This window comes from Oncorhynchus mykiss, chromosome 12, assembly GCF_013265735.2.
Source record: "Oncorhynchus mykiss isolate Arlee chromosome 12, USDA_OmykA_1.1, whole genome shotgun sequence".
NCBI classification, from domain to species: Eukaryota; Metazoa; Chordata; class Actinopteri; order Salmoniformes; family Salmonidae; genus Oncorhynchus; species Oncorhynchus mykiss.
In genome coordinates this window covers 69,289,259-69,315,432 of record NC_048576.1, presented here as the reverse complement: position 1 = coordinate 69,315,432, position 26,174 = coordinate 69,289,259, and the positions used below count along the sequence as shown (strand labels likewise).

Genomic DNA, 26,174 nt, shown 5'->3' with positions numbered 1-26,174 from the left:
GGCTATGCGTACATAATAAACAGTGAGTAGCAGCAGTGTAAAAACAAGGGGGGGGGGGGGGGGGGGCTAATTGTTCAGCAGTCTTATGACTTAGGGGGTAAAAGCTGTTAAGGAGCCTTTTGGTCCTTGACTTGGCGCTCTGGTACCACTTGCCGTGCGGTAGCAGAAAGAACAGTCCATGACTAGGGTGACTAAAGTAATGACCATTTTTTGGGCCTTCCTCTGACACCACCTAGTATGTAGGTCCTGGATGTCAGGAAGCTTGGCCCCAGTGTTGTACCGGGCTGTACGCACTACCCTCTGTAGCACCTTATGGTCAGATGCCAAGCAGTTGCCATACTAGGCGGCTGTGATGCAACCGGTCAGGATGCTCTCAGTGGTGCAGCTGTAGAACTTTTTGAGGATCTGGGGACCCATGCCAAATCTTGTGTGTGTGTGTGTGTGTGTGTGTGTGTGTGTGTGTGTGTGTGTGTGAAGCCAGCCACTGAAGTAAGTTCAACAGTAAGTTCAACTTTATTTTCACAATATGTCTCACTAACCTCTCAAAAGTTGAAAAATTAAGAAGAAACAGTCAAACATCTGCCTAGACATTATTCTCGCCAAAGAGATGCTTCTCCAATAGAAATCCCCGATGACACTTGTAGGCGATGTCATGGCGACAATGGCTACCTAACTCATGCGCAGAAGCACATCATCGGGTCTAACGGGTTGTCTCCCGCTGATCTGCGCTTGTGCAGACCGTCAAATCAAAGGCATTCCTTCGATATAACATTAAAACGTGTTAGTTTGTCAGTTTCACGAGGTTGGAGTAATAACATGTTCAACTACTTAAGACATTGACTCAAATATAGGTTGTGCCTTTACATTTTGAGAAAATTAACAACTAACGAATAATTGTTCACTTCTCTCATTGACTTCTCAAACCTTGGCCCGGTCTGCATGGTCTGTTTCACAAGTCTTCCGCAAGTCTTGCGAGTTGCCCCTCGGGGGTTAGAAACTCTATGATTCAACCCTGTTCAAATGACAGAAATATATAATTATCATTATAAACTGTGTGGTTCGAGCCCGGAATGCTGATTGGCTGACAGTATACCACGAGTATGACAAAACATGTATTTTTACTGCTCTAATTACGTTGGTAACCAGTTTATAATAGCAATAAGGCACCTCTGGGGTTGTGGTATATGGCCAATATAACACGGCTAAGGACTGTATTCAGGCACTACGCGTTGGGTCGTGTTTAAGAACATCCAATAGCCGTGGTATATTGGCCATATACCACACCCCCTTGTGCCTTATTGCTTAATTAAATCGTAAAATTACTATTATCATAGTTGGTGGACTTCAGCAACCAGAATGCTCAGCGATATTCTCACTAGCCAATGAATTTAATCGATAAACAAGTTCCCGGAGCACTACTTATCCAATCAGAGAGGAGTTTGTTACAAGTTGACGCGCATGCTTTGTAGAAAAATAATTCATGCGTTCTAACGTTGGCTCTGTTGGAGGTCATAGACAGAACTGACAAAACAGTAGGTGAGTGGTAATGTAGTTCTGACTATATACATGTATCAATATATAATTAACAAAGCTCCCTAATAGTCAGATATTGCTGTGTGACTAGTTATGTGTAATTATTCCGTAAACCGGGAAGGTACGCATTGAGTAACAATGACACGAGCGACCGATTTGCAAGTTCATGTCGCTGCGTGAGCATGTAGCTACAGATTGTCATGATAGCTCTAGATCAGGGTAACAAATGCTGTCGTTTGGCATGACAGGCCCAGGTGTGACATTGCGTGTCCTGTTTCAATTCACATAGCTAGTTAAATAGTCTTAGTCGTTTTTTGTTGCGAAGTCTGCTTGCTTGGCTAGCTAATGTAGCGTTGGCATCATTGACAGACCAAGGCCATCACGTCAGAATGGAATAACTCCGAGCTCTGGATAGCTTTAGTGATTACTTACCTATTTGCAGATATATTATACCACCACATACTCAATAATATGATTAAGAGCTATAATCTTAAATACATTTTCTTTCAGGGCCGCAGACATGGCGAAACTATTTGAATCCATCGGGAAGTTGGGGCTGGCCCTCGCCGTTGGTGGAGGTGTTGTGAACTCCGCCCTCTTCAATGGTGAGACATTGAGCTCTGTAAATGGATCAGTTGATCTTGATATCATGGAAACACCTGGGTTTTGATTTTATATGAAGCCTTTATGTAACTAGGCAAGTCCGTTAACCCACAAATTCTTATTCATTGAAAATAAGAATTTGTTTATAACTGCCTTGTTCAGTGGCATAAGAACAGATTTTTACCTTGTCTGCTCGGGGATTTGATCTTGTAACCTTCCGATTACTAGTCCAATGCTCTAACCACTAGGCCACCTGCTGCAATATTAGGAATGACATAAGACTTAAAGTTGTGAATTCCATAACACTACAAACCTGAATTGGCCTAATATTTCTTAATGTTTCAGTTGACGCAGGTCATCGGGCAGTTATATTTGACAGGTTCCGGGGAGTGCAAGACGCCGTAGTTGGCGAGGGAACCCACTTCCTCATTCCCTGGGTACAGAAGCCTATCATCTTTGACTGTCGTTCTCGTCCACGCAACGTGCCTGTCATCACAGGCAGCAAAGGTAACTAACATGAGTCACGAGGACCGGCACCGGCATATTAGCCTTCACACTTAGTCTTTCTCTGACATACTAAAAGCTTTTACCCCCCCCCCCCCCTCCCCCACACACACAGATCTGCAGAATGTAAACATCACACTGCGCATCCTCTTCCGGCCAGTGACTAGCCAGCTCCCACGCATCTTCACCAGCATCGGCGAGGACTACGACGAGAGGGTACTGCCGTCCATCACCACAGAGGTCCTCAAGTCCGTGGTGGTGAGTGTTAGACTAATGCCGCATTTCCATTAAGGTTTTACCCTGGTGTTTGGGGGTAAAAACAGACTTGTGTTTCCACCTCTGAGGCCTTGTCATAAAAAAAAGTCTGAGTGGCATTGGGTTGCAGTGAAGTCTATGCTATCCTGTTTTTTATTTTATCTGTGTTTGTGTTTATATGGGTGTGTTTGTGTGCACCTCACAGGCCCGGTTTGATGCCGGTGAGCTCATCACCCAGAGAGAGCTGGTGTCTCGGCAGGTCAGTGACGACCTGACAGAAAGAGCCAACACCTTCGGCCTCATCCTGGATGACGTCTCACTGGTGAGCTGCTGTTTAAAGGAATAATACTCAAAACAACTAATTCCTATGATTTTATAATATCTTGTGAGTGCGCAGAAAAATATTGTTAACGTTTCATATTGTTCTAATGAGTAAGGAAGCAACAGTGTTTTACCCAGTGGTTCTGGTCGTTACTTGTACATGTTCTGTGTTTTTAATTGAAGACATCATGTTCCTTCTTCCTCAGACACACTTGACGTTCGGTAAGGAGTTCACAGAGGCTGTTGAGATGAAGCAGGTGGCTCAGCAGGAGGCCGAGAGGGCCAGGTTTGTCGTGGAGAAGGTAAGAAGGATGAAAGGGTTTGTTTGAGACATTGACAGATTTATTCTTTAAGGTGATAAGAATGATGAACATGCATTTAATACATTTGAAGCTAGAAGTGACCCTGAACAACCAAGTGATTCTGACCTTGCACACCTTTTATAAAGGATGAATAGAAGTCAACAGTGTGTTTCTTCTCTACTTCCCCCAGGCCGAGCAACAGAAACAGGCAGCCATCATCTCAGCGGAGGGTGACTCTCAGGCCGCCCTGCTCATTGCTAACTCCCTGCAGGAGGCTGGAGATGGCCTGGTAGAGCTGCGTAAGCTGGAGGCTGCCGAGGACATCGCCTTCCAGCTGTCCCGCTCCCGCAACATCACCTACCTGCCTGCCGGCCAGGGCACACTCCTCCAGCTGCCCCAGTGAGACCCACACACCCTGACCTAACCGCCCCTCCCTGTGACCAGCCAATGCATGGGCCATGGAGGGGGTGAGGGAACGGGTGTCCACCTTCACACACTCTCCTCCGACTAACTATGGACTGGTGAAATAATGGCGGATTGAGAGTGTGGAAAGGTCCATGATAAGGTTCTGAAGTCTGGGCAGTGTGTGGGGAAGAGGGAGCCTTAGGATTGATCTATGGTAAACTACATATAGTAAGTCAATTTACTGCATCACTGATTTTGTATTTACCTTGGCATTGTCTGGCAAATTCAGCGCAGTGACAGAGTCCTGTGATATGAAGAAGTTGTAATTGTGTTAATTTAGGGGAAGAGCTGTTTGGAATGTCATGAGAAGGATGGAACATTTTAGCACTATTATAACCACCACAGCAATCACAATACTGGGGATTTATTGCTCTGAGAGGACAAGCAATTTAATCAACTGGATTTACATTCATCTTAGCCAAGCACAAACTTCCATGGGTGAATAAGATGCTGCTATACACCAAAGTAGTGTAGGATCCAAAGCACCCTTGTTTTTCCACTCATAACTTTAAATTACATCGTACAAATGATCTGAACTAATCTACCCAGAGCCGTATATTATAAATATTACTCTGAATCTACCATCCCTTTGACTTAGTCTATTGTGTCGATGGCCTGTCAAATGTCCTCTCACAGCTAGCTTTCCTAAAATCCTCCCAGTTTGATTGCCATGGAGTCCCAGTGCTGCACTCCCCTCTACTTGATTGGATCCTCTACAGAATCATCTTTGGTTTACTAGCATGCTGTCCACACCACCTCATCCATGGTCCTCAGTGACATGTCCCTTCTAGCCCAGTGGTATGAAACGTGCCTGGAAGATGGTCAAGTGTCGCAACCTTCCCTGATTCTTTAAAGTTTGTCGCTGTGTCTTATTTTGGAGGGAGGATATGCAAGTCCCCGCATTCCACTCAATATGTCTCAACTTAACAATAAAATTGTCCTATTTCTACAGCAGCTCTTTTTGTGTGTACCAAATCTCTGAAATGTGACACGGTTGATGTTCAAGTTATGGTTCTCTCATTTATAGCCACAAGAGGGCCCTATAAATATATTCTGAGTTTTGCATCCAATTGTGAATACCTGCACTTGTGTGCATAAATATGAAACTTAGACCAGTTAGACCACTTAGACTTTTGTCTGCGATTGAGTAAATTCTGTGTAGAGTTTGAAAGGACTCCCTAAGCATCTTTTTTTATGTTTACATTGAGGCAGAGAACAAACATTTACTAGGCTACCATTGCACAAATATATACACTGTAGTTCATACACGAACTAAAATAGCGGTAGTTTTATAAATATAAACCTGGCTATGCTTCATATCAGATGGTTTTGTTCTTGACTGGTTCTATTGCCTTTCACCTCCTAGCCCAACAGCCTGATTATAGGTTGTAGACACTTTAGCACATATCTTTGCAGAATGGAGTACTATAAACAGTGCCTCATTCAGGTCTCGCTTACACAGGATGTAAGTCTGATTTCCTGTTTGTTTTAGTCATAGTTGTGGGCACTACAGTAAATATTACAATCTAATGAATGTATTTGTATGACCGTAATCGGCATACTTCAAATGACAATTACACTTCTGTACCTAGGTCAGAGGGGAAAGTTAGTAAATATACAGTTGCACATTTCATTTTAGAAGAGTGGTTACAGACGAACAACGGAGCAGTCTCAATCTGTTTGGTTAGTACATACATCCATCCATCCTTATAGGCTTCTATGTCCAGGAAATGGGCAATGAAAAAAAATGTATAAAGTAAAATACTGTATCCAAAATAAATCTCCCTCAACATCTGGGCATTGTCATTTAGATGTACATTTCATGCAGTCGTTCGCTTTTTCCAGTAACTGATTCCGTGTCTAATCCAGCTCTGGTTTTCTCGTAATTTCCCGGCTAAAGATGGGGACAGACACGAGTGCGCGCATTGTGCCCAGTCTGGTTTGGATAGAAGACGAAAAAATTGTGGCGCGCTTACCCAACCCAGACAGCGGCCTGCCTGTCAGTGCCTAGGATGAGCGAGAGTCAGTAACGTTAGTGCGAGCGAGACCTTGGCTGGGCCACGTAGCGATGGATCTACAGTAGCACCGAGTCTACTGCTAACATATCAGTGTCATACATTCTAAAAATGCATTAGTAAACACATTTGCAATCGAGCATGCAATAGGATTATCAAACAGTGGTGAACTGCAACAGTAGCTGGCTCTTTTTGTGCGTCTGCAGCACTCTAGAATCCCTGCAACTCTGATTGCACGAAATGAGAAAGAGGGCGCTCTCACCGAAGGTAACATTTATCTACAAGTTATTGTACATTTTTTAATATATTTACAAACATGACATTTGTCTACAATGCAAGACAAATTAATTATTTTCTTAACGATTGTATTGTCTTGGTTATTATCAAGCTAGACTGCTGACAATAAACCGTCATTGAGTATGTAACGAGCTGTGTGCTATCTTGCTAGGTTTTTCATGGGGAAGAGCGAATTTAAAATATTCTTGTAGCTATGATTGTTAAACAATTTTATTAACAAATATTGACATATTTAACCTTGATTTGTATAAACGATGTATAAGATTTGATGCTGCAATAGTGTATACTAGTGTAAAATCTCGGTTTAGCCGATTTATATCTGGGAGGTTTTGGGTTAAAAAAAAGTGAAAGTCGTCTGTGATTAGCTAGGATTTGCTAGCTAACGTTAGCCGTGTGCCATGGTAATTCACATTTGCGCTAGCTATGTAAGCTAGTATTATTTCTGGTGAAACGGACAGTGCACGGTTTCTGTCTTGTTAGTATGTCGATTTCCAACCAATGTAAAATAAAAGCGTATGTCTTTAGATAGCTACTGTAAACTGAATATACCTTGTTAGTTGTTTGTTAGCTAATAAATTGGCTAGCCGAACGGCCTTCCGTCCGATGGTCTTGACCAACCAATGTTTCCTTTTTGTTTAACCCTTTGCACTTATTTTTAAAGTTGGTTGTTACCAACAAAACTGCATGTAACCGTTGTTAATCTGCGTTGCTTTGGAGGTTGTAGGATTCAACTAATATAGCCATCCGTATTTTATCAATCTGTTAGTATTATGAAAATATATCGTGGGTTGGTAACGCGTCAGCGCCAAATTGACGTAGCTAGCAAGTTAACCTAGCTAGCCAGCTGGCAAAATAGCTAGCTAGGCCAGATTGATTACAAGCGAAGCAGAGTTAGCATTCGTGCTAGATAGTCTGTTATGTTTGAGTAGGGGGCAAAGGATTGCTTTGCAGTGTGTCAGCCGTGATTTAGGCCCAGCTGCTGCCTTGCCAATCCTTGCGAAACAAAATGTCAACTTTTATTGAGCACAATATGTCGGTTGTGCAGACTCTTTTATTAGGTGTCTTTTGCCATGCACACGTTCGTTGTGTTGAATATAGCCTCATTTGTAAAACAACATTCAAACATTTTGCTTCCAGTTCCTTCATATCATATTGTCAGACCCAACTTCATAGATACATGTTTTTGTCAATAGTAGCTAAATGGCAAGCTCCCACTAATCACTGTGGCATGTATTTTAAGAGATTTCAGTATGTGTTTGTTATTAGTGTTTTAAATTTGACAGACTTCTCATCTGTCAAAACTGAGCGTCACCGTGGACCATCTCATTAGCCTACATTGTTGCATTTCATCATCCGATCCTTTCCCCTCTTCCTTTCCTGTGTTGTCACAGAGAGGGCTGTGGTGGGAAAAGTACCTAATTCTCATACTTGAGTAAAAGTAAAGATGCCTTAATAGAAAATGTTTTTAAAAAAATAAACAAAAAGTGAAAGTCAACCAGTAAAATACTACTTCAGTAAAAGCATTTGGTTTGAAATATACTTAAGTATCAAAAGTAAATGTAATTGCTAAAATATACTTCAATTAAAGTGTATATCATTTCACATTCCTTATATTAAGCGAACCAGGCAGTATTTTCTTGTTTATTTTAATTTACAGATAGCCAGGGGCATACTCCAACACTCAGACATCATTTACAAACGAAGCATGTGTTTAGTGAGTCTGCCAGATCAGAGGCAGTAGGGGTGACAAGGGATGTTCTCTTGATAAATGTGTCAATTTGATAATTTTCCTGTCCTGCTAAGCATTCAAAATGTAACAAGTACTTTTGGGTGTCAGGGAAAATGTGTGGAGTAAAAAAATATATAGTTTTCTTTAGGAATGTAGTGAAGTAAAAGTTGACAAAAATATAAATGGTAAAGTATAGATACTGCAAAAAAAACTACTTAGGTAAAAATACCTGTAAGTACTATTAAGTACTTTACACCACTGAGGGAGGGAAAGAGCAAAAAATAAATGTAGTCCATGCATTTGGATGGAGGATTATGACAGAGCAGAAGCCTGTGGAGGTTTAAAGTGTGATTGCCTACCACTGCTGCCCTTCTATATCTCGAGAAAGCTTAGGCACAAATACCTACAAGGGCATGGGGCTCCCCTACTGTGCGCAACACAGTGAGCTGGTTAAGGTCTTATGAGTTTGGAGTCAGGAATGTGAACCCTCACACATTTCCCTCAAAGGGAAAGCTCATTAAAGTCCACAGACAGAGGGTGGAATTCAATGCTACAGAATAATGCGTTGAAACAGTGGTGAATGAAATTAAACCTCTGGGAAGGACTCAGCTGACACACTTTGGTGCATACCCTCGACATGTCACTAGCTACATAAAGTTGCGATTCCCGTCTGTACAGGATTTGAACCCATCTTGCAGACACTTTAGATGAGGGAGCAAAGTTAATATTTGAAAGCAGCCCAAACGGTTGTGCTGAGCGATAATGTTTTTTTTAAACAACTAATTGACCAATGTCAGTTCAAATATTTGAATTCCATTTTGTTCTGTTTTTTTTCTGTGAGCTCAATGCAGACATTGCACAATTTCTCTAGAGATAAATCAGATCATGCCGAACTGTGCGCTGTAGTATTTATTTTACTCTTGCTACATAAGAGACAGAATGCGAGATCAAGAGGGAAAGAGAGCAGTTGCTTCGAGGTATCTCTACCTGAAAATACATGATCTAATTGATTGATTGATAGTCATAACAGTATGCCATATTTACTTTGAAGAACTACTAAAATAGTGATTTGTCAGACTGCATAGGCAGCAGCTCTATAGAGATGAGAGAAAATTATAGTCATAAATGAAAACATGTAATATACACAACTGAAATATTTGATTAAAGTAATGTGAATAAATTATGGTTAATAAATGATAAGCAGTAATGAGTAGTCACTACCAACCACACTGCAACTTTTATTAATTGTTTTATTCTGTGTTACAGCATTCAACTCACATAATACAGTTGAAGTTGAAAGTTTACATACACCGTAGCCAAATACATTTAAACTCAGTTTTTCACATTTCCTGACATTTAATCCTGGTAAAAATTCGCTGTCTTAGGTCAGTTAGGATCACCACTTTTATTTTAAGAATGTGAAATGTCAGAATGATTGTATAGAGAATGATTTATTTCAGCTTTTGTTTCTTTCATCACATTCCCAGTGGGTCAGAAGTTTACATACTCAATTAGTATTTGGTAGCATTGCCTTTAAATTGTTCAACTTGGGTCAAATGGGAACTTGGGAACAACTACTAGAAGGCTCAGAGCGAGTGATGTTTGAAACGCTATTAGCGCGCACGCTAACAAGCTAGCCATTTCACTTCGGTTACACCAGCCTCATCTCGGGAGTTGATAGGCTTGAAGTCATAAACAGCGCAAAGCTTGACGCACAACGAAGAGCTGCTGGCAAAAAGCACGAAAGTGCTGTTTGAATGAATGTTTACGCGCCTGCTTCTGCCTACCACCGCTCAGTCAGATACTTGTATGCTTTTATGCTTGTATGCTCAGTCAGATTATATGCAACGCAGGACACGCCAGATAATATCTAGTAATATCATCAACCATGTGTAGTTAACTAGTGATTGATTGTTATTTTATAAGATCAGTTTAATGCTAGCTAGCAACTTACCTTGGCTTACCTTACCTACTGCAATCACGTAACAGGCAGTCTCCTTGTGGAGTGCAACGAGAGAGAGCTAGGTCGTTATTGCGTTGGACTAGTTAACTGTAATGTTGCAAGTTTGGATCCCCCGAGCTGACAAGGTGAAAATCTGTCGTTCTGCCCCTGAACGAGGCAGTTAACCCACCGTTCCTAGGCCGTCATTGAAAATAAGAATGTGTTCTTAACTGACTTGCCTAGTTAAATAAAGGTATATAAAAAATACATTTAAAAAATCTGCAAATCGGCACCCAAAAATACCGATTTCCGATTGTTATGAAAATTTGAAATCGGCCCTAATTAATCGGCCATTCCGATTAATCGGTCGACCTCTAGACCAGATGGCGATTTTGGAGCAGTGGTTTCTACCCTGCTGAGCGGACTTTCAGGTTATGCTGATATAGGACTCGTTTTACTGTGGAAATAGATACTTTTGTACCGGTTTTTCTCCAGCATCTTCACAGGGTCCTTTTATGTTTTTCTGGGATTGATTTGCACTTTTCGCACCAAAGTACGTTCATCTCTAGGAGACAGAACGCGTCTTCTTTCTGAGCGGTATGACAGCTGCGCTGTCCCATGGTGTTTATACTTGCGTACTATTGTTTGTGCAGATGAACGTGGTACCTTTAGGCGTTTGGAAATTGCTCCCAAGGATTAACCAGACTTGTGGAGAACTACGATTTTTTTCCTGCTGTTTTGGCTTAAGTCTTTTGATTTTTCCCATGATGTCAAGCAAAGAGGCACTGAGTTTGAAGGTAGACCTTGAAACACATCTACAGGTACACCTCCAATAGGCTAATTGACATCATTTGAGTCAATCAGAAGCTTTCCAAGCTGTTTAAAGGCACAGTCAACTTAGTGTTCGTAAACATCTGACCCACTTGAATTGTGATATAATCTGTCTGTAAACAATTGTTTGGAAAATGACTTGTCATGCACAAACTGGATGTACTAACCAACTTGCCAAAACTATAGTTTAACAAGACATTTTTGGAGTGATTGAAAAACGAGTTTTAATGATTCCAACCTAAGTGTATGTAAACTTCCGACTTCCAACTGTACATAGTGCATTTAATGTAGAAATAAATAATTGAAAACTTAATTTTTTTAATATTCAAGCTGAAACAGGACCAACCTCAAAGCATGAATCGCTCAGCACTACCAAACTGGAAAAAGCAGAGTCATAAACGATCAACGTTACACTGAATTTAACCTTGAGATCTGACAAGGTAATCGTAAAATTACCACTGATATTGTGAAATCGTCTCTCTTCCTGCTCACCACATCAAAGGGCCGTGCTATCTCATTGTGAGTGAAACTCTGTGACTCATCTAAGTAAGGATTTTACTAAATACGAGTTGCATAGCCTCAGCTATCCTGTGTGTGGTTGTGGAATGTTTGCACATGCTCTCTTGCCCCCCCCCCCCCCCCCAAAAAAAAAATCTCACTCCCTGTTTGATCATGTTAATGACCGGAACAGCACTAAGGGTGTGCAAAGTTGTCATAAGTTCTGGTCCAGTAATTTCGTTGCAAATCTTCACTGAGCAGAACGAACCCTCAGTCTTTCGATGTTAGGCACGTGTCAAACTCATTCCGCGGATGGCCAAGTGTCTGCGGGTTTTCACTCCACCCTTGTACTTTATTGAATTAAGGTCACTAATTAGTAAGGAACTCCCCACACCTGGTTATCTCGGTCTTAATTGAAAGGAAAAAGGAAAACCTGCAGACACTCAGCCCTCCGAATGATTTTGAAACCCGTGGTGTAAAGGTAGACCTACATCTGCCTGCACTACTCATCAGGAAAGCCGTGACTCATTTGACACTCACTCCACTCAGAGGGACCATCAAGGCACACAGGCCTCTGTCTTCCTGACCCTACTACATTATTGTGCACAAGCAGCTGTTCAGAGAGTACAGGGCCTATTGGATTGGTTCTGGCAGATATAACATCACATCTGCACACGGGGCAGGAGAGCATCTGAGGGAGTTTAATACTCCAGTAGGTGAGACGAGGTGCTCTATGGAGCGCAGTCACTCCTCTTGTGGTTGTAATGCGCCTAGAGCGGTCCATTTCTCAGAAAGGATCAGACAGTCAGCATGCACAGGAAGAAAGGTTGTGGGTGGGTGTGCATTGTTTTGCTTTTGTCTAAATGCCTATGCATGTCTGTCCTCTATTTATTTTTTTGTCAACACAGCTGTAGGCTGTGTGCTTGTTTGTGTGTATTTGAATTGCTCTGTTCCAGAATTGTACTTCTCGCAACTGGAGTGTAGTGGATAGAGGAGGTGGACCCAGAGAGTTTGGGGCTGTGTGTGGAGCTCGGCCTCAGACACAGTCCAGCTGGAATCTGTTATTTGAGGGCCTCTTTGGCTTGATAAGTCTCAGAATCGTGGAGCTGGGTTGTGACTGTTAACCTATACTGGGCCGTTGAGCAGAGGATGTTTGTTGTTTATGAGAGAGGATTTAAAAAATATTTTTTCTTCTAGTGCTCTCGAAGTTGTTGCAAATCAAGAAGCCAACCCCAGTGCTGAGTCAGCGTCCCGTGCCCAAGGTCATTTTGGGGTCTAACATACATGGTGGAAATAACAAAAAGCTTAAAGTTGTAGCTATGTCGGACTTAAATGTTTCAATACCAGTGTCATCTCCTCGCGCACTGTGCCTTGAGGGTCACTGCACTGTGCCTTGAGGGTCACTGCCATGACAGTGTTATAGGGGCGGACAGTAAACGACCCCTCAAAAGCCAAGCAACAAGGATATTGCAAGAGCTTTGTTTACATTTACAAACAGTATATTTTTTTGTTCTTTGATCACTTGCACACATGCGCTGTGCAGGTCTACTCAATCACTCACTCAAACAGAGAAGCTGATGTACAGTTTCCTGTGGTTGAACTCATTTACAGCTCCCATGCTGTGGTTATTTTGTGCTTTGTAACTGCCACAATAGAGGGGAAGGGTGGGTGGGTGGGTGGGGGGGGGGTCAAATGACATTTTATAGCCGTTAAGGTACGATTGCAAATCATACATAGTAGCACACCCCCTAATCAGAGTTCAAGACGCCAATTGAAACACCTGGAAGAGCAGATTGCTTACTTTTTCAGTAAGTTTGTCGAAAGATAGGCCTACATGATTGCCAATATTCATTGCTTCGTCATTAATCGTTATTGTAGAAGAGAATGTGTTCTCAATGACTTACCTGGTTAAATAAAAGCAAAGTAAATAAAGCAATATTGTGTATTTCATACCAGCTTATGAATATTGTTATATATATGTCAGTGTATTTATTTAGTTTTATTGAACCGTTATTTAACTAGGCAAGTCAGTGTGTTAAGTGTGACCGCTATTGAAATGTGAAAGCTGAGATTGAGGTATTGATTTGTGAAACTGGTCTTTTGAAAGCCGGATTGAGATGGAAGATTGGTTTTCTGATTAAATGTGAGCGGATGATAGGATGGCATATATCAAGTCTGGTTAACAAGATGTTGAGATTAATGAAAAATGACTTGACCTGAAAGCATAAATAGATTGTGAAGAGCAGGAGGACTGTGTTTGGGGTTAAGTCCTCTCTCACAGAGCACTGATGCGTGTGGTTTGGATGTTCACACATGCCAGTGAAACGGTTGCGGTGAAGCATGGCTCAGTCTCAGTTCACAACGCCTTCCCCAGGTTGTAGTTTCACATCAGACACACTCACTCTGAGGCAGCACCACACGCTTGTCACCGAATTGAGCCTAATCTCTCGTTCTCCATTTCTCTTGCTCTCACAGGCGGCAGATTGCAGATGGCTCCTGAAACGAGGCACAGAAGTTCTGACTGCAGCTCAACGTCCAGCGTGAAGCTCACCCTCAAGACAGAAGCTTAAAGACTGAAGCCCTAACGGACAGTATAACACTGACAGCCTCGAGTGAGAGACTAACCTGAGAGGCTCCATCTGCGGAGAGACCAAAACCTCATCGAGGTTGAAGAGCAGACACCACAGCTTCCAGAGAAACTTTGAGATTCAAGCTCAACAGAAGCCTAAGCTTGTAGCAGAATGCCACTCACGGTCTGTCCTCAGCCTTTGTCCTGTGGTGAGCATGGATCCCCTGTTTGAATCTGGGTGACGCTTTCTTCCCTTCGCCCCTTCCTCCTTCCTGTCTCCTCAGTGGCGGGAGGGGTGGGGGATTGTTTCCGTTCCCCCTGCCCCTCCTTACAACATAGCGAGGTTACTCTCACAGTTTAAGAATACCAACACTGCTAACAAACCTCTGGCTGAGCTTCAACTAGCACTACTACAGTCTTCCCCTCCCACACACATGAAATCCTGCCAGAGCCTGAAGGGAGAGGTGTCCAGCCCAGGTGGGATGTCACAGGAGGGGCGCAGAACGCAGCAGGTGGCCCAGTCCTACTACCACTCCCCCGCCCCAGACCTGGACCTAACGGGCAAGCTGTACAAGCGGGAGGGCGGGGGCAAGCCTTACTCTGTGCTAGTGGACAACAAGATGGCAGCCAAGACCCCCATGGGTGACCAGACTCCCAGTCAGCTGTCCCCGCAGCATGTTACCTCCCCCCAGCAGCAGTACTACAGAGAGGGGACAGTAGGGCAGGAGGGGGGCGCGCAGGGGGCCCAGGCAGGCAATGGGGGCACCTCCGAGGACTCAGAGGAAGAGGAGGAGTCATTCAATCGGGAGCAGATCATCGTGGAGGTCAACCTGAATAATCAGACACTTAACGTATCAAAGGGGGACAAGTCCGCCCCCCAAACCGATGCCTCAGAGAGACACTGCAGCGAGGAGGAGGAGGAAGAAGATGAGGAAGATGTGGAAGAAGATGAAGTTGAAGAGGAGGAAGAAATAGAGAGTCGTAGAACGAGAGCCAAGAGGGCTCGGCGTGGGGTGGTCCCCGCTACCAGCCAGTCCCGGAGGAAGACCCAGTGCACCGCTCTGAGCACCACCGGCATGACCACCAGGGGCCGACGGAAGAAGACCACCCAGCCGCCCAAGAGGACACGCCGGACTGCCAGGGAGGGCAAGGGTACCCCCTCAGGTGGCTCTGCCACAGGGGATAAAGCGGATGGGGAGGAGCGGGAGACGCTGGCGTGTGAGAAGTGCCCCCGTGTCTTCAACACCCGCTGGTACCTGGAGAAGCACATGAATGTCACACACAGACGCATGCAAATCTGTGACAAGTGTGGCAAGAAGTTTGTCCTGGAGAGTGAGCTGGCCTTACACCAGCAGACTGACTGTGAAAAGAACATCCAGGTAAGGAGAGCTGGAGCGTGTCCCAAATGACCCCCAATTCCCTATACAGTTTACCACTTTTGACCAGCGCCATATGGAGCCCTGGTCAAAAGTAGTGCACTATGTAGGGAATAGCGGGCCATTTGGGACGCAGACCTGGTCTCTGGTTTTTAATTAACTGTACAAGGTGTTTTTGACCTGAGCAATCAAAACGACTCCATTGATTGGGTACATTGGCTACAGTTACGTACCAGGTACAGTGGAATCTGTCTGTCATCAAGGCCAGATTCCTGGGGCTTGAAGGATGTAAGAAACGTTTTTGTCCAGCAGAGGGAATCGGAGCGTTAGGAACCAGCCTAGGCAGATACTGTTACAGCAGTGTGGGAAATACCACCTGCAGCTCCAGACACTGTGATTGTCTCAATTGCTTGCTCCTGTTCTTAGATTGTGTCAGGGTAATCAATGGCACAAAACAACATTACTGAATGTGTCATCTGTGTGTGGTGTTCTGCTGCTCAGTGCGTCTCCTGCAACAAGTCTTTCAAGAAGCTGTGGTCGCTGCACGAGCACATCAAGATCGTGCACGGCTACGCAGAGAAGAAGTTTGCCTGTGAGATCTGTGACAAGAAGTTCTACACGATGGCTCATGTCCGCAAGCACATGGTTGGTAGGTGGACTCCAGTTAGTCTGTTCCTGCTCTTTCTGGTAACTCCCAAATGTCCCTAATAGGATGTGCATTGCCTTGGTAAAGTATTCTTCCGCCTTGGGTTTCTGCACATTTTGTTACAAAGTGGGATTAAAATTGATTTAAATTTGACAACAACCTACACAAAATACTCTGTCAAAGTAGAAGAACATTTTTAACATAAAAAAAAAAAGATTAATATGAGTTAAATAACAAAAATATATAGTTGTTGCATAAGTATTCTTCAGCTCCCTGAGTCGATATATGTTAGATAACACCTTTGGCAGTGATTACAACCGTGAGTTTTCTTGGGTAAGTCTATAAGAGCTACACACCTTTTGTTGTGCAATATTAGCCCATTATTCTTTTCATAATTCTTCAAGCTCTGTCAAGATGTTACAGAGCATGGCCAGTCATTTCTGAAGTCTTGCCATAGATTTTCAAGCAGATTTAAGTCAAAACTGTCACTTGGCCACTCAGGAACATTCACTTTCTTCTTGCTAAGCAACCAGTGTACATTTGCCCTTGTGTTGTAGGTTATTGTCTCGCTGAAAGGTGAATTCCTCTCCCAGTGTCTGGTGTAAAGCAGACTGAAGCCTCTAGGATTTTGTCTGTGCTTAGCTCCATCCCGTTTCGTGTTGGATTTGCCCAAAACATAAGGCTTTGCACTTAGGCCAAAAGGTGTATTCATTTACAGTATTACTTCAGTACCTTGTTGCATACAAGATGCATGTTTTGGAATATTTGTATTCTGTACATTTGTACTCTTTTCACTCTGTCATTTAAGTCATGGTTGTGGAGTCACTACAATGTTGTTGATCCGTCCTCAGTTTTCTCCCATCAGGCTTTAGAAAAGCTCCCTGGTCTTTGTAGTTCAATCTGTGCTTGAAATGCAATACTTGACTGAGGGATAATACATATGTGGTATGTATGGGGACAGAGGAAGGGTTGGTCACTCAATCATGTCAACCCCTATTATTTCACACAGTGAGTCCATGTAGCTTATGTGATTTGTTAAGAGACATTTTACTCCTGAACTCATTTAGGCTTGCTTAAACAAAGGGGCTAGATACTTAGGCAACAAGTATATTTTAGTTATCAATATGGAATTATTCTTCCACTTTGATATTTTGAGTAGATTGTTGACAAAAAAATGACATTTTAAATCCATTTTAATCCCACTTTGTATCATTAAAATGTGAAGAAATCCAATGGGTATGAATACTTTTGCAAGTCTCTGTACATCTGTATCAATTGGAACTAACTCACCCTCTTTTGCCTTTCTAGCTCTTTCACGGAGCAACATTCAAAGCTCTCTTTTATCGAGAGCGAGAAAATGAATACTCTTCACTTTTGAGCACGATGAATCACTGTTTTAACGGCCCCAATATCTATCCCCTGTCCCGCTCTGGTTGGCACCCACCTTTAACCTGTTCCTTCCTCTCTGCAGCTCACACTAAAGACATGCCGTTCACCTGTGAGACCTGTGGCAAGTCGTTCAAGCGCAGCATGTCCCTGAAGGTTCACTCGCTGCAGCACTCTGGGGAGAAGCCCTTCCGCTGTGAGGTGAGCTGTTTAGACTTGCAGTCGCACTGTCCCTCCCACACTCAAACACAGACTGAAACAGAAGATTTATTTCACTTTATAGGGTATTGGAAGAGATGGACACACACACACTGTCAAAAAATATATATATCCAAAACTGAGGCTTGAAAGCAAAATAAAGATGTTTCAATAAACATCATAGTGCATAAATGAAAGGTGAAAACAAAACACAAACGTTTCGGCCTCAGGCCATCATCAGTTGGAATTGTCAGCAGGCACGTCTGGCTTTGTTTCAAGGATAATTGCATATGTCACATGATCAAGCAAGAAAACACATCAGAACAATTGTACCATAGAATGCCTGATCTAGGTTATATACGAAAGGGAAAAGAGAAATATCATCAAATATTACTGTTACACATACCATGTGAACATTTGTTCAGAATATGTAACACAGGATTGTAATAGAGTAGGGGTGCTAGAGAGACCACTAGATGGGGATATGGAACACCAATAAGTGGCAATATACCAGTTACAGAAACCCTTCAATACCAAATCTTCATTCATGCATGACGGGTGGAGAGTTTTTAAATAGAACATCCACCTGCTTTCGGTCTGGAGAAGACTAAGTTCAAGATTACTTTATAGAGTGTATACACTTTTTTCATGAATATTTGTTTTATAAGGACAGTGTTTCATCAGAGTATGAATAGTGTCCATTTTTAATGTATTTGTATTAGAGGTCGGCCGATTAATCGGAATGGCCGATTTTAATTGGGGCAGAACGACAGATTTTCACCTTGTCAGCTCAGGGGTTCCAATCTTGCAACCGTACAGTTAACTAGTCCAACGCTCTAACCATTGCACTCCACCAGGAGCCTGCCTGTTACGTGAATGTAGTAGAAGCCAAGGTAAATTGCTAGCTAGCATTAAACTTATCTTATAAAAAAACAATCAATCATAATCACTAGTTATAACTACTAATCCAGTTTAGCAGGCAATATTAACCAGGTGAAATTGTGTCAGGTGAAATTGAGTCATATGCAACAGTTTGGGCTGCCTGGCTCATTGTGAACTAATTTGCCAGAATTTTACGTAATTATGACGGAAGTGTGCCACACTTAATTATGACGCATGTGTGGCAAGAAGCTATACTGTTACACTGGCAATACTATAGTGCCTATAAGAACATCCAATAGTCAAAGGTATATGAAATACAAATGGTATAGAGAGAAATAGTCCTATAAATACTATATTAACTACAACCTAAAACCTCTTACCTTGGAATATTGAAGTCTCATATTAAAAGGAACCACCAACTTTCATATGTTCTCATGTTCTGAGCAAGGAACTTAAACGTTAGCTTTTTTACATGGCACATTTTTACATGGCACACATTTTTACATGGCACATACACGGCAAATATTGCATATTGGCACATATTACTTTCTTCTCCAACACTTTGTTTCTGCATTATTTAAACCAAATTGAACATGTTTCATTATTTATTTGAGGCTAAATTGATTTTATTGATGTATTATATTAAGTTAAAATAAGTGTTCATTCAGTATTGTTGTAACTGTCATTATTACAAATAAATAAAAGCAAAAAATCTGCCGATTAATCGGTATCGGATTTTTTGGGCCTCCAATAATCGGTATCGGTGTTGAAAAATCATAATCGGTCGACCTCTAATTTGTATTAGAATCCTTAAATATTGACTTCTAGCTGGTAAGGTTTGAATGGCTAACTCAGACAAACTGAGCAGGATTCAGACAACTATGGGTTGTTTGAACAGAGGAATATGGCCTGCTCTCCTGTGACTGCTCCAAAATGGGGATTACTATTGAACCAAGGCACACTTGACTACATATAAACTATCCCTAAATGTTTATGGTCACACAGTTGGAGCAACGGCTAGCTGGTGTAACATGTCCATGTCAAACATTAGCAGACCATGAATACACATGGTGTAGAGAATAATTGGAATAAAAATACAGACTGGAATTTTGGACTGTTTACTTTTTAAAGACCCAGTGCAGTCAAAACTCTGTTTTTCCTGTGTTTTGTATAATATTGTTGTACAACAGCTGATGAAACGAACACTGTAAAAGTGTGAAAACATTTTGAAAACAAATGTTAATTCCTGATTAGTTTTTTTTCTTCAACCATCTGCATAGGACCGTTTAATCAGCAGAGCTCTATACTGCAAATCAGGTTTGAGCAGTTAGAGAGGTAACTTCGGTCAACTCTGAGTTCAACTCTGGATAACCGGTACAACGAGGCTCACCTTTTAGCAAGGTACATTTCTATGGCAAAGATTCCTTCATAACTACCTGCCCTGGGGCAAGTAACTCTATTTATACTGCTTGAAGTGTCTGAGCCGTAAGTTGAGGACCAATATATTCAGATTTATTCCCTCTCGCATAGATTCCGTCATCATCCTCTTCATTTGAGGAAGACGACTGAATATTAAATTGTCATGTTAAAATACCTATCCCATTACACATTTAGTAATGACAGAATGCATTTGAAACTTCACACTCAGTAAAACTTTTCTATGACTTAATACGATTATTTTATCGCTAGGAATGGGAGGTGCTTATGTATTGGAAAAGCACAGCAAAGCCGGCATTAACGATAAGTTATCAAATAAAAACAGCACTTCTAAAAGCCTGTTTTGGACCATAGCCTTCTATATTTGCAATACAACTTTTCTTTCAATTAGATTTTGGCACAAATGAAAATGTGGTACCGACTCACCCATGGATTGATGTCTCAGCATGGTCTCAGTGAAGAGTTTGGCGTTCTATTAGCCATGTGTGACATGTACACGCTGTTTATAAGCCTGATTTCGACTGGCAGAGAAACGCTGCCTGTCTGTCCTTTCCCGACTCGTTCATTACTACAGGACACCTGGAGATCAAATTTGAATATTGAAACAATGTTGCAAATGTCAGAGAGCTAGACAGCAAGGTTTACGCAAATCTCCATTGTTGAAAAATAAATGTTAGTCTAAAAGAAATGAGATAATGTCTAGATGCGTTTTATAGTGGAGATCAAGTTTATAAATTGCATGGCTGGGCTGATGAGACCGTGTTATACAGTAGCCCTCGTGAATTTCCATTCCAGGAATGATTGTGTACGTGCTATGTCGTCTAAATGGCTACGTCTCAAATGGCACCCTATTTCCAATAATAGTGTACTACCATCCCCTATGGGCCCTGGTCAAAAGTAGTGCACTTACTAGGGAATAGGTTGCCGTTTGGGACACCCTAAATGTCTCTCTCTCTCCTCCCTGTCTCTCTATAGAACTGTGCTGAGAGGTTCCAGTATAAGTACCAGCTACGCTCCCACATGAGCATCCACATCGGACACAAGCAGTTCATGTGTCAGTGGTGTGGCAAGGACTTCAACATGAAGCAGTACTTTGACGAGCACATGAAAACACACACAGGTAAGACACAGTGAACACACACCAGTTTACACTCTCACACACTCACTGAGGAATTTGTGTGACACAAACGTGCAATTACGAAGCTCACCCTCCAAGGACTATAAAAGCCTTTGAGCTTTTTCATGTCATCGAAATGTTTGAAACCAAATATTCAGACGCTGGTCTTTCAATAACGTTAGAAGCCAGACCTCTTCATTTGTTAACATTCGGAGGTTCTCCCTGACCAAAGCCGTCCCATTTACTGGAGAGTCTGCATGGCCTTCAGTCTTGATCCCTAGTCAGTTAGACTCCGTAGATGCTCTATAAAAGGAAAGCAACGGGGCGTCTCAAGGCGAACAGTACCGAGACCTCGCCCAGCCTCTATAATGAGAGGGTGGCAAAGCATCAGTGGTGCCTCTCCGCCATGTCTACTTATAATGACTACCCTGACACATTCTATATTACATCTTACATTTTCTCCCCTGATACTTTTCTCCTTTTCCAAAGCAGAACATCGGGACCAGGCATGTTCTTTTTCAGTCCTTTTAATTTCTCCCTCCCTAGTGTGGGTGGATTCCCTGCACTCCCTGGTGGTTCTCTTTGTAAGGTGTAATTATTTTACCCTCTCCTGGCCGCCGCTGACCGATTTGGCCTCCTGTGGTCAGACACACCCAGTGATGCCTTGTAATACACAGTCTTCTTCTTCGTCCTTCTTTTTCCTTCCCCCCCCCCCCCAAGGTTTATGCTTTCCTCTGGAACTTACCTACTACACAGAAGTTGCAGGACATTAACAAAAGGCTCCAGTATAATTTGTCACAATTAAATGATTCACTGTCATACTGTAAATGGTTTACCGGAGCCTCTCAGAAAACATGCAGCTCAGATTAAAGCAGAGAGATGCTTTGAGTGTGCTGTGAATGAGTGTACGGGGGTGGTAACGGGCACATTGAATGAAAGGTTAATGAGAGCAGCTCTCGAATGGACAGCCGTTGTTCATTTTCTCATCTCCTCTCATCCCAAAGTGTGAACTGGCATCGCTGCCTGCTGAGTGGGTGGTTAGACAGCAATGACCCCTCATGCTCTCCTACAGGGACATTGTCTGATTGTAAAGTTAACTTCTTCATAAAGTTCAGAGATGGTTTAATCAGCACAGGACAAAAAGTGTTGCCAGGTGGTATATTATTCTTCTCATGCATGAAGTTAAACTAATTAAGGAGAGTCAGGGACTAAATCACCCATCTCCTCGCGCTCTCTCTCTCCTTTCTCTCTGTCCCCGTCTCCTGCAGGAGAGAAGCCATTCATCTGTGAGATCTGTGGGAAGAGCTTCACCAGCCGGCCCAACATGAAGCGACACCGCCGTACTCACACAGGAGAGAAGCCCTACCCCTGCGAGTTGTGCAGCCAGCGCTTCCGCTTCTCCAACATGCTCAAGGCCCACAAGGAGAAGTGCTTCCGGGTCACCAGCCCTGTGACCCTGCAGGCCAGCAGCCTCCCCCTGCCTCTCCACCTCTCTGCCACCTCCTCCTCTGGCCCGGGCCTCGCCCCCTTAGCTGCCACCACCTCCACCCCTCTGGGCCTCAGCCCGACAGGGGGGGCTCTTCCCCCACGCGCACCCGTGGGCCACCCCACCTTCTCCCATCTGCACATGACCCCCTCTCACCATCTCCCTCACAACCAAACGTCGCAACAACAGCAGCACCACCCCGGCACGCCCCTGCAAGCACTCCCTCTGCCCCACCACCTCCTGCCTGTGCCCCCCGTCTCCCCTCCCCCCGCACTCTTCAAGAGCGAGCCCCTCACCCACTGTGGACAGGAGGACAGCAGCTACCTGCGTTACATGGCACCACAGGACAAGGGGCCTGGGGCCCCCCAGCATCACTGAACCCTATGTGGGCTCCAGGCCTGCCTGCCACACCTCGATTACCCCCACCCCAACTCTCCCTGGCCCCTGGTGTAGAGCGGCCCCTCGAAGACTGATATGAACAAGACACTCAGAGCTCAGTACACACCAGTGTGTGAGGGATACAGACAGGTACACTTTCAGTCTACACTTTAGATAAGTGAGTGACCCACTTAGCTAGAGACCCAGGTCAACTGACACAGATTTTACAACCTCTTGCTCATATCTTTTCTTGTGAAAATATTCTTAGAAAATCCTGTATTCTAAGACAACCTGCCTCCCATGGTAGAAGGCTGTGTGTGTACCGGTATGTGAGTTATCCCTTGTTTGTGTCCATTTTATCCTCTCCACTGACGGTTGCTAATGTCATTATTCTGCTAGTGGTTCCTTATCCAGGTAGCGGATCAGAACAGATCCATTTCATCAACTTAGTCCTTCATGTCAACTGACTTAAACAACGGTTGCACAGTTCTGGGGGAGTTGTAAGTCCTAAGGCTGACCCGTAGGACCATGGGGTCACCAAGTTCTCGTTGAATGTTTACCAACCTGGTGCCAACTGGGTCTCCCACTGTCTCCTGAGGCATTCCACACTGGCTCTACCAGCAGTAGGCCAGGAATCACTGCCACAGGTCACAGTGGGGAAGTTAGAAAATGGCTGTTAGTGCTACTACTAGTCTGTTGCGACAGAGATTCTGGTTAATTGGTGCTTTCCATTGCAGTACTACACACTTCTATACACAGGCTAGATCTCGTAACATCTGGACTGTACTGTAACAGAGTGGGATTGGTTGTGTTGTTGTGATGCAGTTCTGGGATTTGTCTTCTTGACTGACATACAGCCTTCGAGCTGACAAGGTCAAATGTTCCCAACAGAACAAACCTGATGATCCTGAACGTGCCGCCATGTACATACACACACACACTTCAAAAAGCAGTATGACATCACTGGTCTCACTTCTCACACAATGCTTGTCAAGGGATTCTGCTGTTTTGTTTGTGTATTTTCTTGTTTGTCTTCTGTCATCAAAACAGTTAAATACTGCCACTGTGACGGGTCCTCACATACGACCCAACCTGGACCTCGCGTCTCTCTTCTGTCTCTCTCGCTTTCTTTCTCTATCTCTCTCTTTCTCCGTCTCTCGCTCCTCTGTCTCTCTCCCGCTGCTGCTGCCGAGATGATGATGATGATGATGATGATGATGATGATGATGATGATACGGGTCACCCTGTAAAAGGCCATTAGAACACATTCAGAAGTTCTGACTTTTTCAGCACAACTCATAACTGAAAAATATGTATTTTTCCCCAACCAGCCTATATTCCACAGCTTGGTGTGGAGCATGACACTTGTTTGCAATGTAACAGTTTCTTCTCTTAGTTTTAGGTTACACAAACATTGAGGCCCTATCGCCCACGTTGGCAAATAATGATGAATCAAAACACGTTGAATGTTGCCTAGATGGAGGGATATTGGCTAACGGTTTAGCAATCAAATGTTATTTTCAAGTAATAATTTCTTGAAATATGCTACATTCGGTTTCAGACCGAAGAATTGTTCTCACCTCGCTCTGAACATACTGTTGAGTGATAGTCATAGGAAAGGTTGGAGGATTATGTCTAACATGCGTTTCAATTTCTCGTGTAGATACATTTACTCAAGTTGTACATTTACTCAAAGAAATCACATTGGTATATGTAACCTTTTTGTGTGTGTGTGTGTGTGAATGTTCCCGCTGTCCCATTGTATGATGTTCTGACAGTCCGGTTGTTGTTAGTGTTGATGGATAACAGAGAGAGATTCTGTCTTGTGGGATTGTTGATAGTGGGTTGCAGGATGTTGTCCGCCGCCCCTTCACCCTGTCTGGGACTGTTCTCAGATCAGAATGAGTGGTGAGGAGCAACATGTCTCAGTAATGGCAAAATGGAACCCCTCTGGTGCTGTTGTACAAAAGCTGCTTTACATAGTCTCTGGGTCTCTCCCTCTATGCACACACCCTGGTGAAGCCATGCCATCTCTTGAAGGGGGTGCTGGGGGTGATTTGCACACAAGAATATGTCTGATATATGTTTCTGTGGATTAACACAATAGGTATAGCGTAGTAGTGGATCAGGTTACTGTGTTTGCATATTGGGAGAAACTGAAGAGGAACAATAGCAGGCCATGAGCAAGGCCCATTGAATTTGGTTTAACAGTGGACAGAGATACCCACCCTCTAGAGAGCTACAACCATTCTGCCGTTACTGTGGGTCTGTTAGTAGGGCCTCTGTATCGGCTTAACCATGAGTTACTTAGTGTTTTTCACAATGTTTCACTATGAGGTTTATTTTGTTACGTTAGTTTTGAAAAGCTTAGTCATTTGTGTGTCCTCTGCACTTTACTGCTGCGTGAGTGAGGCGCAGTGAAAGGGAGGGACTGACGACGCATTGTGGGAGTGAGTGATGTGTCGGGTGCATGGAGGGAGGTGATTGGTTTGGTGAGTGGTTGTTTGGGCAAGGAAAAGGAGGGGAATCAATCTGGACGTGGAGAGTGTGGAAGGGACCATGGCATAAGGAAATGTTGTTTGGTTCATACATTTGTTTATTATTTCCTGTAAGGAAATAGACTGGCTCTAATATGGACTCCCAAAGAGTGATCGAGTAGTGTTGTTCCTTCTGCTTTGGCGATTCTTACACTAGCCCCTCCCTGCTTCATCTGATCTGAAATACATTGAGGTGTTTGTCTGCCTCATATCTAGTTTCCTCTTTTGTTGTGTAACATTTTCTCTTCCGATTTACTGTATGATTCTCCTCCTTTCATATTTGTAATATAGAATGCACTTTTGACTAAAATCCTGGCTAGTTACGAAAAATAGCAATGTATATTCTTTAAAGATGTTTTTTTTATTTTTTTTTTAAAAATCAATATACTTTTTCCCCTCGTGTATTTTTAACCACTTAATGTAGCATTGCATATTTTATTATTGTCAGTATCTGGTACAAAATTGTGCGGCTTTATACTGTCCTGGGTTGTTTTTTTTTGTGTGTGGGGGGGGGGTTGTTTTTGTATGTTTGTTTTTTGGAGATTGAGAAGTTGAAATGTTGGGCCTTTTTTTAATAATGTACATTTAACAGACTATCTGCTAACTTTCAGAAGTAAAAAAACGAGTAGCCATAATTATCACATTATTTGTGTGCTGTCGTGTGTTCTTCTCCATCAGATCCTATGTGTTATTGGTAGCTTTCAAATGCACATGAAGCTATCTTTGCATTAATGGTATCCTGTTCTCACAGCTTATGGAATAACATTTCACAGACTCAGCTAGGGCTGCACAATTATTCAAATTATTATCGAAATTGCAATATTGACTTGTACAATATGCATATCGCAAGAGGTGGCAATTTATTCT

The 26,174-nt window shown here is 43.0% G+C and overlaps 2 protein-coding genes across 2 annotated transcripts; both read left to right on the top strand.

Moving 5' to 3' along the window:
• The first annotated feature begins 1,388 nt into the window (after positions 1–1,388).
• LOC110538154 (prohibitin) lies at positions 1,389–4,937 on the top strand. Its single transcript, XM_021624785.2, has 7 exons — positions 1,389–1,536; positions 2,044–2,138; positions 2,482–2,643; positions 2,756–2,898; positions 3,101–3,217; positions 3,423–3,518; positions 3,709–4,937. The coding sequence occupies exons 2-7, from the start codon at positions 2,054–2,056 to the stop codon at positions 3,919–3,921; spliced, it is 816 nt and encodes a 271-aa protein (XP_021480460.1). The 5' UTR covers positions 1,389–1,536; positions 2,044–2,053; the 3' UTR covers positions 3,922–4,937.
• Positions 4,938–5,908: 971 nt separating this feature from the next.
• Positions 5,909–25,946, top strand: LOC110538153 (zinc finger protein 652). Its single transcript, XM_021624783.2, has 6 exons — positions 5,909–6,265; positions 13,771–15,243; positions 15,742–15,889; positions 17,358–17,473; positions 20,765–20,909; positions 22,175–25,946. The coding sequence occupies exons 2-6, from the start codon at positions 14,299–14,301 to the stop codon at positions 22,768–22,770; spliced, it is 1,950 nt and encodes a 649-aa protein (XP_021480458.2). The 5' UTR covers positions 5,909–6,265; positions 13,771–14,298; the 3' UTR covers positions 22,771–25,946.
• The last annotated feature ends 228 nt before the right edge of the window (positions 25,947–26,174 follow it).